Here is a 15,536-nt window from a genome sequence, read left to right as displayed (position 1 = left end):
TATATATACTACCTTAACCTTAACCAAACTTTATTTCTCTTTGGATCGATAGATTTAAGACGATAAATTGACTCAGTATCAAGTTATGCAATTTTAATAATAATCAACTTAAGTACAACTTTATTGAATTGTATAATATTCAATCAATTTAAAATTCTTATATTCTTTTGATCGATATTATTGTGGCGCATAAGTTCTTCATGGCGTTGACATAAAATTCGTTGTGTTCGAACATATAATTTTAGATACAATTCTGGATTGTGGTCACTGAGATAAAAAAATTATTTAGACCAATGTTTAATCAAATGTTTCTTGGACGTGGTGTTTATCTTATGTACGTGAGCAAAATTAAATTTCTAATCAGTGTCATTTGGCACACGACATATGCATACTCAAAAATTTCATATTATAGAAAAAGTAAAACTTAATTAAAATAAAAGATTTTATATTTTTTTATATGATTTTGCTTTTATAATAATTTTTAGATGAGAAATGATATGATCATTTGAATTTAGATCATATTCAAACAGATTCATGTGTTGATAAAGTTAAGATAATATATTTTTTCCTAAATAATGAATATTAAATAAAAGACAAAAACTTGTGTGAGACGGTCTCACGGATCGTATTTTGTGAGACGGATCTCTTATTTGGGTCATCCATGAAAAAATATTATTTTTTATACTAAGAGTATTATTTTTTATTGTGAATATCGGTAGAGTTGACTCGTCTCACAGATAAAGATTCGTAATACCGTCTCACAAGAGACCTACTCTAAATAAAATACGGAAAAATTTGTATCGAATAAGAAGATGATGATACCATTAATGTAGGAGTAAAATTCATATTTGAAAACAGAGTAGGTCTCTTGTGAGACGGTCTCACGAATCTTTATATGTGAGACGGGTCAACCCTACCGATATTCACAATAAAAAATAATACTCTTAGCATAAAAATTAATACTTTTTCATGGATGACCCAAATAAGAGATCCGTCTCACAAAATACGATCCGTGAGACCGTCTCACACAAGTTTTTGTCATGAAAACAATGTCAAATTCACCGTCGACCTTTTAAATTACTTTAACATCATCCCTCATCACTATTTTTATGGCCAATTAGTTGTTTTTTTTAATTGTTTTGCCTAAACACCTTTTGGGTAATTTTTTTTACATAAAATTAATTTAAATATTTACTTTACAAAATTAAATTTTATTTTGAAAACTCAAGTTTTTTTCGTTAATTTTGTATGGGTACAAACTTGTTTAATTATTAAATTAAACTTGTACCAACAATCACTATTATATTATGAGAAAATTGTTAAATAGGGAATTTTTTTAAAAAAAAAAAAGTATTCAATCGTTTGCCACTTAAGCATGTACAAGAAATGTTTTAAAAAAACGTAAAGCGTAGTGATCAAATTTTAAACTTAAACGAGATTTGGATGGGCTAAAAGTATTAAAAATTGCTATAATTAATTATTTCACACAAATCTACAACAAAATTATAATAAAAAATAGGTAATTATCTATTAGTATGTCATATTTATATTTATGAATTTTATTAGTTATCCATACATATATATATTTATAAAAATATATTATTTTAAAAATTAAATGAAATGTTTTGTTCGAAAAAATGATTGTTTAATCGAGCTTAAACACTGCTTTATAGGCTTTTAGAACATTGCGTATAAGTTTATCCTTGATCAATTTTTTTTTTATTGTAATAGCGACAACCAAAATTTAGGGTATGTTACTCCATATTTTATATTTTTTAAATTATTTTACTAATTTTTTATGTAATTAAAAATTAAGTTGCACAACAAATTATTATTGGATCTACTTAGTTTTCAAAAAATTATCTATTTAACACTTTTCTCATAAATGTTATTGTCCATATAATCTGAATTTATTAAATATACAATGTTTTGCCCAGTATAAAATTGACGAAAAATACAGGAGTTTGCAAGAATAAAATTTAATTTTTTAAAATTAAAGATTTGAATTAATTTTATATAAAATAAATCAAAGGTCATTTAAGTAAAACAACTTAAAAAGGTAACTAATTGCACATGCATGTCTACTTAAAATGCTTGTTTCTATTTTAATATAACACATTCTTTTAGGGGTGTCAAAATGCAACACGACCCGTCAACCCGACACGACCCAACACGAAAAAAATCAGGTTTGGGTTGGGGTTTTTCGGGTTCGGGTTGGGTGGGTTCGGGTTAGTTCTGGGTTAGACGGGTTTTGGGTTGAGTCGCGGGTTGACCCGATTTTTTTTAACAAAATATTACCTATATTTTTATATATTGTATGTTTGAACAAAATTTATTGTATATTTATATATTAAATTTTCATCATTTAATATTTATTTTGTATATTTTTATTTTTTTAACAATTGTTTATTTGATTTAGTAAATATATTTTTAATTTTTTACAATTAAATTTTCAAATTTAAATCGGAAATTTTATTATTATGTGTTTAAATTAAAATATTATTATTTTTTATTTTTTCGAATTTTTTTCATTAATTTTTTTTAAAAAAATAAAAAAATAAATAAATTTCAGGTTAGACGGGTTGATTCGGGTTAGACGGGTTCGTGTTCGGGTTGTGGGTTTTCGGGTTGTTTCGGGTTCGGGTTGAAAAAAATCGCAGGTTGACCCGAAACCCGACCCGATTGACACCCCTACGTTCTTTTAGATATCAACGAGTTAATAGGCATGTATTTTGTAGGAAAGTTCTAGCAATTGTGGATTGTGTAATCGAACATATAATTTGATTTTGTATATTATTCCTATCGTCACAGAATAATTCATTGCAATCGAACATGTAATTTTAGATGCACTTGTCGATTGTGGTCACTCTTGAGTTAAGCGTACATGAATCAGAGTACTACAAGGATGAGTGACCACTCGAAAATTTCTCGTGCGTCAAGTTGTTGATGTTGTGTCATTTGATTTGCTGTTGTGTTGTTTGATTTGATGGGCTATGTTGGCCGTAAAAGACTAATTCCAACTCTTAACATTTAATATTGTCTCTGCTAGAGACAAGTCTGCCAACAGTAGAGAAAGTGTAAGACTGATATCTAAAGGATATGAGACAGAACCAGCAGACAGACACACACCTCCTCAGACTCATAGGCCTAACAGCCCGACCCATTAGCATCCAATTATGTGCACTGTGTGCTGTCACAAATATAAAAAAATAAAATTGTGTTTTTAAAAACAGTTATAGCTTTTAACATAATGATAAGTGTTTGATCATAAAAATCATGGATATAAAAAGGTATATTTTGACAGATGTTAATTAAATGTATCTTGGACTAGACTAATATGTATTTGCAATCAGAAATAAATCTCCGATGGATGTGTCTTGGATGATATATTCTATCTATCGATACGATTAAACAAATTTATTCTGAAAAAAATATTAAAATTAGTGAAATAAAAAGTATATAGATTATTTTTATAATAACGTTTAAATAAGACATGATAAATTTTAGATAGATTTGTGTGTTGATAAAATTAAGATATTAGTTTTTTTTTCTTTTAAGAAGAATATTAAATTAAATTAAGATAAATTTGATATTAAATAAAAATAAATAAATAATCATAACATCAAAATTTGTTAGCATAAGGAAATCAAATTTAAAAATCCATTATAAATATATTAATATTGCCCACTCTCCTTTCTTTTCTTTTCTTTTTTTAAAGTTAAAACATTCTAATCATAGCTTGGCCTGGACTATCAAATTATTAACGATTTCGGCCCATTCAAAATGTGGTCATATCTAGCTAGAGAAGTTCAATCGACTTNTCTGTCCTTTTGTTTTCGGGGCAACAACGACGGTACAGGAAATTCACGAGGCAGACAAAAGACAGACAAAAACAAGAAAGACAGAAATTGTAAATTGCCGACGACAATTCTCACAATTTCTGTCGTTGAACTAGAATTCTTGTATAATGTAAAGTTTGCAAAGCAAAACATTGTTGATATTTTCATTTATTCATAAATTTACCACTGCCAATTACGAATGTGTAATAACGATAGACTATTATTATACGCTGGATAAATCCAATGACCACTATTACTGTTGTCGAAAACATCGAATTTCATTTGAATTTGATCACCTCGTTGTTTTTACCTTTTTTTTTCACGAGGTTCATAAATTTTCAATTTGTTTATTAAAGCAACCTCAATAATTCAACCACATTTGTTCTACCATAAAATTATTGCTTACATAAATTTCTTGGCAGTAGATATATTGAAAAGGAAAATGTACACACATTCATCATTTATCAAGATATTACATTCAATCTATCGTGTAGTACAGTTCTTGGATCAGTGGGCCCGCCTCACCACCCAGTTTAAGGAAATTGACCTTCAGTCTCCAGTCGTCGTTTTTTTTTGTGTTCAGTCCCTGTGTATTTTTTAGTACCATATTTCCACATGAAGTATACCACAATTTGTATGACATAGTACCACAATTTTGTGGGTAGGGAATGAACCCAAAAAATATTTTGATTGGGGATTTTTCATCAACTTCCTCCCGTTTATTACATGCAATATTTTGAGTTGATGATATTATTATTATTATTATAATATATTTTAAAGACTTTAGGGTAATATATTTATATATTTACATAAAACATGAATCTGTATTATTATTGTCGTGTTTCCCGCTTTCTGATTTTATTGTTTAGGGTAAACGATATAAGGCTCGGGAATTTTCCATTCATGATCGGGAAATAATAAAAATTAAATCGACGGTCAATTTTTTTTTGCTATTATAAAGAAATATCTAGAAGAAGTAAAAAAAAAATGTAGGTGCATATACGTGTTTATTTCTTGATCACTAGAATTTAACACGTGGGGACAATTTCTTTTATTAAATATGTGTCCACATGATATATTTAGACAACAAACGAGAAATAAATCTTCATCTCTATAGTTAAAAATTTGTGTTCAATTTAGTCACATTAAATTTTTTTTGTTTTTATTTGCTGTCATTGACTAATCTAAAAAATGTTTTTGCATTCTCTATATCCACATGTGTTTTTTAGAATGAAATTTGATGCAAAACATTGAAAATATGGAACAAATATATGATATTTTATTATTAAAAATATTTTAGATCTGATACTAATATATATATTTTTTGAGTATCCAAACATGTATAACAAATTTTGATATTAATGACACGTTTTTTCGGATGAAAATTTGTTACACAACCTTAAAAATTTGGTGTTAATATATAATATTTGAGTATTAAATGTTCAAAATCGGATACTAATATATCATTTTTGAGTAGTCAAACTGTCAAACATGTATAACAAAGTTTGTTATTAATATATGATATTTCAGTATAAACTATTTCAGATAGGTTAATAATACATGATATCTGAGCACACAAACAATTATAGTAAGTATTAATATAGTTACGTTGTCCTAACTTTATATCCAAAATTTTATCATTTGTATCATATCTAAATCAATTTGTTTTGTAATATTATATATATGTTCCATATTCGGATCGATTTATATTACGCTTTAAGCAACATTATATTATGTTTTAATATAATATATTACATTGGCCAACCAAATGGTTAACTGAAATATTGTATTAAAACATAAGATGTTCTTATATTATTCAATGTTTATGTTTCGTTCAACTAAGATAATTATTGGGTCCAATAATCAATTTGTCAAATTGGCTTTATAAAAAGACAAAAACTTGTGTGAGACGATCTCTTGGGTCGTATTTTGTGAGACAGATCTTTTATTTGGGTAATCCATGAAAAATTATTATTTTTTATGCTAAGAGTATGACTTTTTATTGTGAATAACGGTAGGGTTGATCCGTCTCACAGATAAAGATTCGTGAGATTGTCTCACAAGAGACTTACTCTTACAAAAATGATTGAGTTGTTAGCATCAGATGATGACGGATATTTGCGAGAAAATGTAGACACCACTAGGTCGAGAATAACGTGCATAATTAAATATGTAGAGAACAACCCAATTTGATTTGATTATTTGAGTTCGACTCGAATTCAATGTTTTAACCATATCATCGATGGAACCATTATGCTGAACTAAATCTTTTTACAGGAACTGTGTGAGCATGAAGTAGGGCACAAAAAGCAGAAGATTAGTGAAGAAATGGAAGGTGAAATCAAGGAGAAGTTGTTGGGGGATGCAGAAAATGGAAATAAGCAAGAGAGTTTGAAGGATAGGATATGGAAAGAAAACAAGAAAATGTGGGTTGTGGCCGCACCTGCTATATTTACCCGGTTTACGACCTTTGGCACGGGAGTCATCACCCAGGCATTTCTAGGCCACATTGGAGCTAGAGAGTTAGCTGCATTCGCTCTCGTTTTCACCGTGTTCTTGAGGTTTGCTCAAGGCATACTGGTACATTTATTATACCCTACTTTAACCTCTTTTCTTTATCATGGATTTATTTTAGAGAAAGTTGAAAATTTTGATCCAATTGAGTCCTTGGTATGATTACATTTCTTGAGTTCTTGAGATTGACAATCTGAGCATGCAGTTGGGTATGGCGAATGGATTGGAAACTCTATGTGGGCAAGCCTATGGTGCGCGACAGTACCACATGCTCGGGATATATCTTCAACGTGCCTGGCTAGTTTCTTTTATAGCCTCAACTGTTCTTTTGCCACTATTTATCTTTATATCCCCTATCCTGAAAGCCATCGGCCAAGATGAAGATATTGCAGAAATGGCGAGAACGATGGCTCTTTGGATGATCCCCGTAGTTTATTCATTCATCGTGTCCTATACATGTCAAATGTACTTGCAATCTCAAAGCAAGAACATGATCATCGCGTATTTGGCAGCGATCTCTGTATCATTACACGTGTTTCTTTCGTGGCTTTTGACAGTGAAGTACAAATTTGGAGTCACAGGTGCCATGATATCGACTGTCTTGGCCTTCTGGATCCCTAATATTGGTCAATTGATATTCGTTACATCCGGGGGGTGTCCACAAACGTGGAGGGGATTCTCGTGGTTAGCTTTCAAAGATTTATGGCCGATATTTAAGCTCTCGTTGTCCGCCGGGGCGATGCTTTGGTTAGTCTTGTTACATCTTCATGCCTACAAATTTCGATTGGTCGGGGCACTTTCTTGAATATCATGAACGTTGTTTCTTTGACAGTCTCGAAGTGTGGTACAACACGGTGCTGATTCTTTTGACAGGAAATATGAAAAATGCCGAGGTCGCCATTGATGCCCTTTCTATCTGGTAACAAGTCTCCTTTCATCTTATTTTGGGCTCCTATTTTGTGTTGTGGGAATCAATAAATAAAACTAATGATAATTTGTTCTTTACCTCCCTGCAGCCTCAACATTAACGGCTGGGAAATGATGATATCCCTTGGTTTCATGGCAGCAGCAAGGTACTAAATATACTTCCCTTTTATGGTTGGTTGAAACATAGAACCATGCTTGTAGTCTACTAGACTCAACGTTAATTACAAAGCCGGATATCCGGTCATATAGTACTGGAAATCCTAGTGTTTTCTTGCTGGCTTCTGCAGTGTTCGAATAGCGAATGAACTCGGAAGTGGGAACTCAAAAGCAGCCAAGTTTTCAATAGCCAATATAGTGTCAACATCATTCACCATTGGATTTGTGCTATTCATTTTTTTCATACTCTTCCGGGGACGTATCACTTATCTGTTCACAGAGAGTGAAGCTGTGGCATCTTCAGTTGCTCAACTGTCCCCTCTTCTGGCCTTCTCGATACTTTTGAACAGCATACAGCCAGTTCTTTCCGGTGAGCATGAATATATTACGCACCTACAAATTCGGGGGTGGTGGAGGCAGGGGAGACTGATTTTAGAAGAACAAATCTCCCCCTCTTCCTCAGACATTATTATCTAAAAGTAAAACAAGATTGTTGTGCAATACAGGTGTGGCTATTGGATCCGGATGGCAGAGCATTGTGGCATGGGTAAACGTCGGATCATACTACTTCATCGGAGTTCCTATAGGAGTTGTGCTTGGTTATGCCTACAATCTACAAGTCGAGGTTTGTTTAATACTTGATCTGTAGCCATTTGGATTTCATCGCGCAAGCTCTCACACATACGTACATTGTAGGGTGTTTGGATTGGAATGCTGGTCGGAGTACTGGTTCAAACTATCGTGCTTGTTATCATAACTTACAGAACTGATTGGGAGAAACAGGTACATGACACACATGTTCTACTTAAAATTCTCGTTTTTTATTTTAATATGCGCGTTCTTTATAGCACATGATCGATTTATTTTATTCTATCGTTGTGGATATAGGTATCGATTGCTCAGAAACGAGTAAATAGATGGTTCATTGAAGTCGAACCTGATGCCAATTAATCCAATGGGGTTGGTTGCCTTATGAATCAAATGTTGAACTATTACCATTTCTTTTGCTAGCTGTGATCAAAGGAATCATCGATAATGGTTGTTTGTGTGGCTCATTTTTTTCTAGTAGTAGATTTTCCAAATTTAAGTCCATGCTCGGGCCGGGAAGAGCTGAATGATTTCTTTAATAAATTCAATTTTTATTTTGTGCCATTCATTTTTAAAAATTGAGTAGGTCTCTTGTCAGATGGTGTCACGGATCTTTATTCGTGAGACGAGTCAACCATGCTCATATTTACTTTAAAAATCAATACTTTTGATATAAAAATAATATTTTTTTAGATGTGACTCAAATAAAATATATATCTTATAAAATTGACCCGTGAGACCGTCTCACAGGAATTTTTGTGATAAAAATTATATAAATGTTTTTATCGAGCTCCAGCAAAAATAAAACAGTTATTTCTATTTTTCATTTCTTCACGACAATAAATGGATATTAATCATAATAGAATAGAAATAAGGCCTCAGTCGTTAATTTGGCTAACTTGCAACTTTGGTACTTTATTTTTGTATTTTTTCTATTTTGGTTCTATTTTCAAAATTAAGTATTTAATTTCCAAAAAATTTTAAAACTACTAAAATATATTTATCTTCCATACTTTTGACTTTTTAAATTATTTAATATCTTTTCTAAATATTTCACCCAAAAAATTATACAACACTAAAAAAATTGAATAGACGTGCACGTGTCCGGATGCTGACAATATGGGCCAGTCTTGCCCAGCCCCATATAGGTTTGGGCTTTATATTTATCAAATTTGGTTTTTCCTTTCTAGCATAAATGAATTCATGAAAAATCGAATTTATTCATTACTACAGACATGGGCATTGTATTTGATCAATTTTGGGCTATGTTTTTTTATGTGGTTATAACTTTCATTCAATCCCAAAAGAAATTGGGATAGCTTTTGTTGCTGATCATGTGCAATAATGTATTGTTTCGCTGTAACACATTCACATGAAAGAAGCACAACCAGCGATGAATACTCATCCCATATTGTTTCAGCTTACAATAGTAACTCAATACAGTGTTACCAGCTTGTGTCAATTTTCCAATCTCCTGGCGCAAAGGAAAAATTCTTGAACCATTAATTTTATCATATTGTTCTTTGAGATCGATCCGGACTGTAGATGCAGCAATTACATAAACAATTCCTCCAAAGATTTCTTTCGAGACAGAATTCATAATCCATGACAACACCAATGCGTTACATTTCTCCCATTGATGTAATGTAGGTTGCTCGGACCTATGTCGTCTACATGTACCATCGATAAATCCAATTTTATTTTTAGCGCGCAAAGCGATGAACATCGCACGACTCCACACTCCATAGTTATCGGTGCCTATCAATTGATCAGTAATAAGGCTCATGCCAGGTGTATCGGAAGGATGTATGTAGAGTGGGTCGTTGAAACAGATGTTAACCATCATTGAAGAACTTACAAAAGAACAAAGCTCGATCGAAACACCTCGCAAAGGAATTGACCGTGCTCGTGTACAAATTCTCAAATTCGCACTACAACGGAGCAATGAATTTTTACAAAAAAAGAGAATCGAGAACAAATCAAAAACCGATCGCAAGATCATGCGTGTTTTTTTTTATCTATCCACCAACAGGCTTGATATTTGGTTAGGCATCAAATTTACTTTCAGATGTAAAATTAAGTAAACAATGGCTTGAGTTTCAATTAGTCAGAGTTTGTGCTTAGAATAAAACTTAAAAATTGATGTATTGTGTAGTGATATAACTGCGCAGCTGGTGAATGAAAAAGCTGTAAGAAATATCACTTCGAAAAAGTAGATACACATGAATAGCGAATAAGCAATACCCATGTTTTGAGAAGTTCATCAAGACACAAAATTGCATGAAATTGTGAAAATAATGTTTTGAGTTGTGTTTTGGGAAGAAATATTTCGATTTGAACATTCAAGTAAGACTGAAAATCTATCTAAACATGACCAATAATATTTGGCTTTTAATCCATCATAAATAAGATACTAGTCGGTGGCATTCAACAATTCATCACATAATAACAAGAAAGAGCTTGACAAACAGAACATAGATTTCACAATTAAATAAAACTCAATCTAATAGCATCTTCTAAATATAATGCTTGATAAACACTCTCTCCTAATTCTGACTAGCACCTGCAACTCACAAACTTTGAGGCAACCGTACTAATTTAATATTTCAAAGCTCCCCTCTGCACCACCAGAACCAACCGCAAAGGCACGGTTACCACCAGCAGAGCCCCTACCTTATATATATACATATGTATGTATGTATGTATGTATGTATGTATGTATGTATGTATATATATATGTATGTATGTATATGTACGTATATATATGTATGTATATTTAAAAGAGGAATATCAAATACATACATACATACAAATACAAAAACATAAAGGACAGGTGATTGGACAAAAGAAACATCTAACCTTGTATTATCAGAGAGGAATCACCAATCACCGAAGTAGAAATGATAGTAGTATCAACTCCCAAATCCATCTAAATCTCGATCCTCGCGACTAATATTATGAAAACTTCCATGATAATCAGATCCAAGTAAAGTATAACTCAGCAATAAATAGAACGATGAGATGTTTTCACAAATAAGACAATATTAAAGTTATCTTAAAGCTAGAATATAAAAATGCTTAATCAATGACAAGAATGTAGGTGGAATTAGCATAATTTCTAAATATACATATGTACCATGTGTAAGGGGATAGATCTTCATCGCTTTCGTTTAACTTTTGGGCGCAAACATCCTCCTGCTTATCAAGAATTGTAATTTTAATCAATTTCCAAGCTTCTTATACCTAGCGAATAATAAATAATGACAAGATTTGGTCTTTGATTAAATAGTCATTTCCCTCTTTAGATTACATAAAATCTACACTAAAATTTTCATCTTACGGCTTCGCCATTTGTTTCCAACTTCGTCATAGGTCTCACTCAAGCTCGGTATGCAGCCTCACTCACTCTAACATCACACGGCACCGCAACTCAAAAAATATCCTCAAGCATTTACTTACAAAAAACACCCCGACAAAAGCATCAGGCTTATTTGGTGGCTTACATCTACAATTTAACCAACATTCACCATTTCTCTGCTCTGCCTACAAGGTTCTCTCTCCCCTTTAGACTTAACACAATCAGACAAAAATTCAAACAGCTGTCTTACGATTACGACAAGCAATTCACTAGTAAATCCAAATTCCTTCATGAACAAACTGAGAGTTTTATTTCATTGAAGTTGGTTTGGATTGGAGTTCGTACCAATTTTCACCGTTTTTCTGCCCTGCCTTCATTGTTATCTCTCCCCGTTTCATATTTTATGACTATAGACTTGAGACTTTAATCGAATCAAACAAATATTCACGAAGTTGTCATCCAATTACAACAAGCAAGCGACCCATAGTGTGAAAGATAAAAAAAAAACTGGCTTTTAAATCCAAATTCTTTCATGACAAACTGAGAATTTTATCTCATTGAAGTTGGTTTGAATTGGCGTGCTTAGCCTTTGCACCAACCTCTATGATTAACACAAACTTCAAATTTGTAAATTTTGCTTGAAACAGCATCCATACACACCAAACATTGGAAATTCACATAAACTAGGAATCAGGATAGTATGTAAGAACAGCGAGAGGATCGTGCATTATTCACGCACAAAGCAATACCTCATCCTTAACGCAAACAACGGCTCGAAAAAGACGACACTCATCACTTCTACCATCCCGTGCCCAGAATGTCATGCAGTAAGACGGAGACGATATAGAGTAGAGCCTCTCAACCTTTATGAGACCGAAATGCTTTTGCTGTTATTGTCCCAAAAATATGCAGAACAAAATTAGGAAGTGTGCTACAAAATCAGGGCTACAAATTTGCTAGAAAATATGTCTAACTTCTTTCTGATTGTAGATGTTTATGGTCAATTCCGCGTATTTTCCAACCCAGTCAAAGCATTTGACATCCACTGCTGTCATCATTCCACAGTTCTTATACAAACAAGAGTCCAAATAATCATCACACATCTGTCAACAAATTTAAATAAAGTTAAGTTTTTTACACTCAGTGATACAGATTGTTCCACCAATTAACAGATCCAATTTGATCCAATTCACGAGACAAATTGTGGGTCAAAAGAACAATATGATGGTAAGAAACTTGCAGAAAATTCTTTCCAAATTGTGTTTCTTCTAAGCAAGGACAGAATAAGATCCGAAGAAACGAATCACATGGAGTAAAAAAGAAGAAATTTGTATACCTGATGATATGAGATCAATTTATCTCCCATCATATGAAACACTGCAAAATTAGCGTAGCAATACGATTGAATCTAATTTCTTTTGTCAGTAATCAAGTTATATTCACAAATAATCGACTATTTTTTTCGCAGTACAAAATATTTCGCATATAATATATATGCGAATAACAATAGAGTAATACCCATGAGTCAATGATTTCAACAAAATATGCAATGAAAGAACACACTGCATATANATTATTAGAATAATATATAAGTGATTCAGTGTAAGGATTTTTTGTTTACCACAGGAGAAGATAGAAGCGAATGATTTAAATGAAATGTTGTGCATTAAAGATTGATGCAATTTCTTCAAACAAATAAAATAACTACCATACATATTTAATCACAAAATGCTCAAATTACTCTAAATTAAAGTGATCTTTTCACGAGGATTGGGTATCCAACACGTCAATCATACTTCCAAAACTATTACCATCAACTTTCATTTCAATAAGAAATTCTTCCACCTATAATCTTATTGAAAAAATGGTGGTATTGATGAAATGATAGCACTCCAATCTTTCTTTGAAGATAATTATCATATTACAACCTCAATCAAAAACCAAAAGTTGTTTTATATTTTTCATTTTCTTTATGTGTATGTTTTTGTTTCTAACACATGTAAAGAGCTTTTAAGAGGTGAAGAGCGGCACAAACATGTCTTTTGAAGTTTTATGCTGATGTTGATATGTACTAATTTGACCGATTTTTTTAACCAAGATCAAATACAAATTGCAAATATGTGACGGAAATAGAAATTTTATCTTGGAGATAGAACATTCATAATGCTAACATAGTTCAACTAACATCCCTATGTCCTCACAAATGAATTCGCATCATCAATTCTTCAATCTTGATATACGTGAAGAACTATACAATTTTGTTTTTTCCCCAATTTCATCATGAAAAATATGGATGCTTCGTACAACGTTAGATATACATCAGAACTTTGATTTATAATATTTTTATATTTTCATATCACTCATTCTTCTAATAAAAAAAATTTCTTTAATCAAATCTCAACGATGAGACAACTATCATTTCCATATGAAACCATTTTTTGTCGCAAAAATTGTAAACATGTCATCATTTGCATGCCCAACATATTATTTTTATACCAAACATTTAATATGAATTTAAATTCTATTCCATCAATAATTGGTCATGAATACCAACATGCACATGCTTTGATATTGTAACAAATTGTTTATCAGTTGCTTTTAAAAATATTTCGGATCAACTAACTAGACAAAAAATGATAAATAATTTTCCCCATGAAGTCATACGACACCTGATTAAGTGAAAATACATTGAATGCTATGCAAAGATTCAATTCTTGATCCTAATAATTGTAGTTTTCATGATTATTTTATTGTGTTTGATCCATCATCAATCATATACAGGTCCTATGGCATTGAAAAAATTTGAGAACAATTCTATCAAACATAAGAAAGAGCTTCACACATACTTAAATTATACAGAACTAGGCTGAGCAGGATATCAGCACACCTAAGTTTCTTAATTACGCTGACACTAGCAAATAAAAATTAAATGCGATGAAACATAAATATTCACTACAAACTCTTACTCGTGGGCGAGACAAGAATTACACCAGCAACATAGCCACCTCCAAGATCATTTTTACTGGTTTCATGTATGGAAAAAAAAAAGCTATTCAGAAAATGTTGTACAATCATGAAACTAATCTCAAAAATATTTCAATTATAAGAGAACTTTCAGGGAACCAAGAGACACTACACAGTTATAAAATAAAATGACCAATATATGTGGAAAAACAAACATTTATTAAACATTTAGTCTTCAGTTATTAATAAAAATGGTAGATCACAAAAGTAGGCTCGGTAAAACAATGAACACCCCAAGCATAGCGACTGAATAAAGGTGCTTTGATCAATCTGACATCACTGTCCTCATTAATAATATATATATGGAAAGCAAACAAAGTAAAACTTTATAATACATAGCACATTCATGAATGGATAGATGCCCTAACAACTAACATAACGTTAAAGGTAGAAGATAGAACATACAAATACTCAATCAATGGCAAATAAACACCGGAACATGTTAAAACGTAATTTCTGGATAAACTTGTACCATGTGTTAGAGGGCTGATCTTCACCACTTTCACCGAGTTTTTGGAAATAATCGTCCGTGTAGTCAATCAGAATTGAAATTTCATGGTCATCCTAAAAGATAAGACAGAAATCAACCTTCAAACTTCTTAGTCAATAACAAGTTTAATGATAAAAGGCACAACATTTGATGGCAAATGTATTCCTCTTTCTCCTATTTAAAATCTACCCTAAAATTATCTTTTACATAAATCAATATTTAAAACATATTATTCACATTATTAAAAATTTAAAAAATTAAAATTAATTTTATTATTTATTTCCTTATAACATTTTAATTATATATTTTTGTTATATAAACTACATAAACTCTTATATAATTAACTTCTGTTAATGAACACAAAATGAATTATTAAAATAAAATAATCAAAAATAACATATAAACATTCAAATTTAAATTTTACGAAATAAATTATTTTAAAATTAAATATTCAACCACATTTTGATTTTATAAATAGAAAAATAAATTATTAATGAATAAAAAATTATTCAATATTCATTAAATCTATAAAAAAAAAGATATCAATAATCAAATATGCAGAATAAAAAAAACATATTTATCGTTTGATTTACGATCACACAGATAATAGAATGATAATAATTAAATTTTTTTTATTAGG

General features: G+C 31.2%; 2 protein-coding genes across 13 annotated transcripts; one reads left to right on the top strand and one right to left on the bottom strand.

Annotated features, from left to right (window-relative positions):
* Window positions 1-6,003: 6,003 nt before the first annotated feature.
* LOC140978170 (protein DETOXIFICATION 21-like) lies at window positions 6,004-8,572 on the top strand. Its single transcript, XM_073443017.1, has 8 exons — window positions 6,004-6,419; window positions 6,559-7,100; window positions 7,186-7,272; window positions 7,370-7,426; window positions 7,568-7,806; window positions 7,943-8,061; window positions 8,133-8,219; window positions 8,325-8,572. Exons 1-8 carry the CDS (start codon window positions 6,168-6,170, stop codon window positions 8,385-8,387), a joined length of 1,446 nt encoding a protein of 481 aa, XP_073299118.1. The 5' UTR covers window positions 6,004-6,167; the 3' UTR covers window positions 8,388-8,572.
* Window positions 8,573-10,385: 1,813 nt separating this feature from the next.
* On the bottom strand, window positions 10,386-15,028 carry LOC140978112 (uncharacterized). Of its 12 annotated transcripts, none has more exons than XM_073442920.1 (8): window positions 14,879-15,028; window positions 14,349-14,404; window positions 12,719-12,759; window positions 12,357-12,485; window positions 12,132-12,269; window positions 11,161-11,219; window positions 10,884-11,021; window positions 10,386-10,697 (listed from the first exon to the last, which is right to left on the bottom strand). In XM_073442920.1, coding segments are annotated over exons 2-7 (453 nt in total). In that variant the 5' UTR covers window positions 14,350-14,404; window positions 14,879-15,028; the 3' UTR covers window positions 10,386-10,697; window positions 10,884-10,936. The 12 variants fall into 12 exon arrangements, with proteins under 12 accessions (XP_073299021.1, XP_073299030.1, XP_073299040.1 ...); XM_073442929.1 differs by having other exon boundaries at window positions 10,386-10,693; XM_073442939.1 differs by having other exon boundaries at window positions 10,386-10,643.
* Window positions 15,029-15,536: the final 508 nt, after the last annotated feature.

The sequence above is a fragment of the Primulina huaijiensis genome, chromosome 1 (genome assembly GCF_012295235.1).
Source record: "Primulina huaijiensis isolate GDHJ02 chromosome 1, ASM1229523v2, whole genome shotgun sequence".
Lineage (NCBI taxonomy): Eukaryota > Viridiplantae > Streptophyta > Magnoliopsida > Lamiales > Gesneriaceae > Primulina > Primulina huaijiensis.
The sequence above is the reverse complement of the archived record's forward strand: the minus strand, read 5'-3'. Positions and strand labels throughout refer to the sequence as shown.

Bases quoted from the DNA above. Each gene is read 5' to 3' on its own strand.
- LOC140978170 (XM_073443017.1), top strand. From the start codon at position 6,168: ATGGAAGGTGAAATCAAGGAGAAGTTGTTGGGGGATGCAGAAAATGGA. The intron at 7,101-7,185 runs GTTAGTCTTGTT...TTTCTTTGACAG, and splicing joins TCCGCCGGGGCGATGCTTTG to TCTCGAAGTGTGGTACAACA. The intron at 8,062-8,132 runs GTTTGTTTAATA...CGTACATTGTAG, and splicing joins CCTACAATCTACAAGTCGAG to GGTGTTTGGATTGGAATGCT.
- LOC140978112 (XM_073442920.1), bottom strand. The intron at 12,486-12,718 runs GTATACAAATTT...ATTTGTTGACAG, and splicing joins AATTGATCTCATATCATCAG to ATGTGTGATGATTATTTGGA. The intron at 11,022-11,160 runs GTACATATGTAT...TTTATTGCTGAG, and splicing joins GATCTATCCCCTTACACATG to TTATACTTTACTTGGATCTG.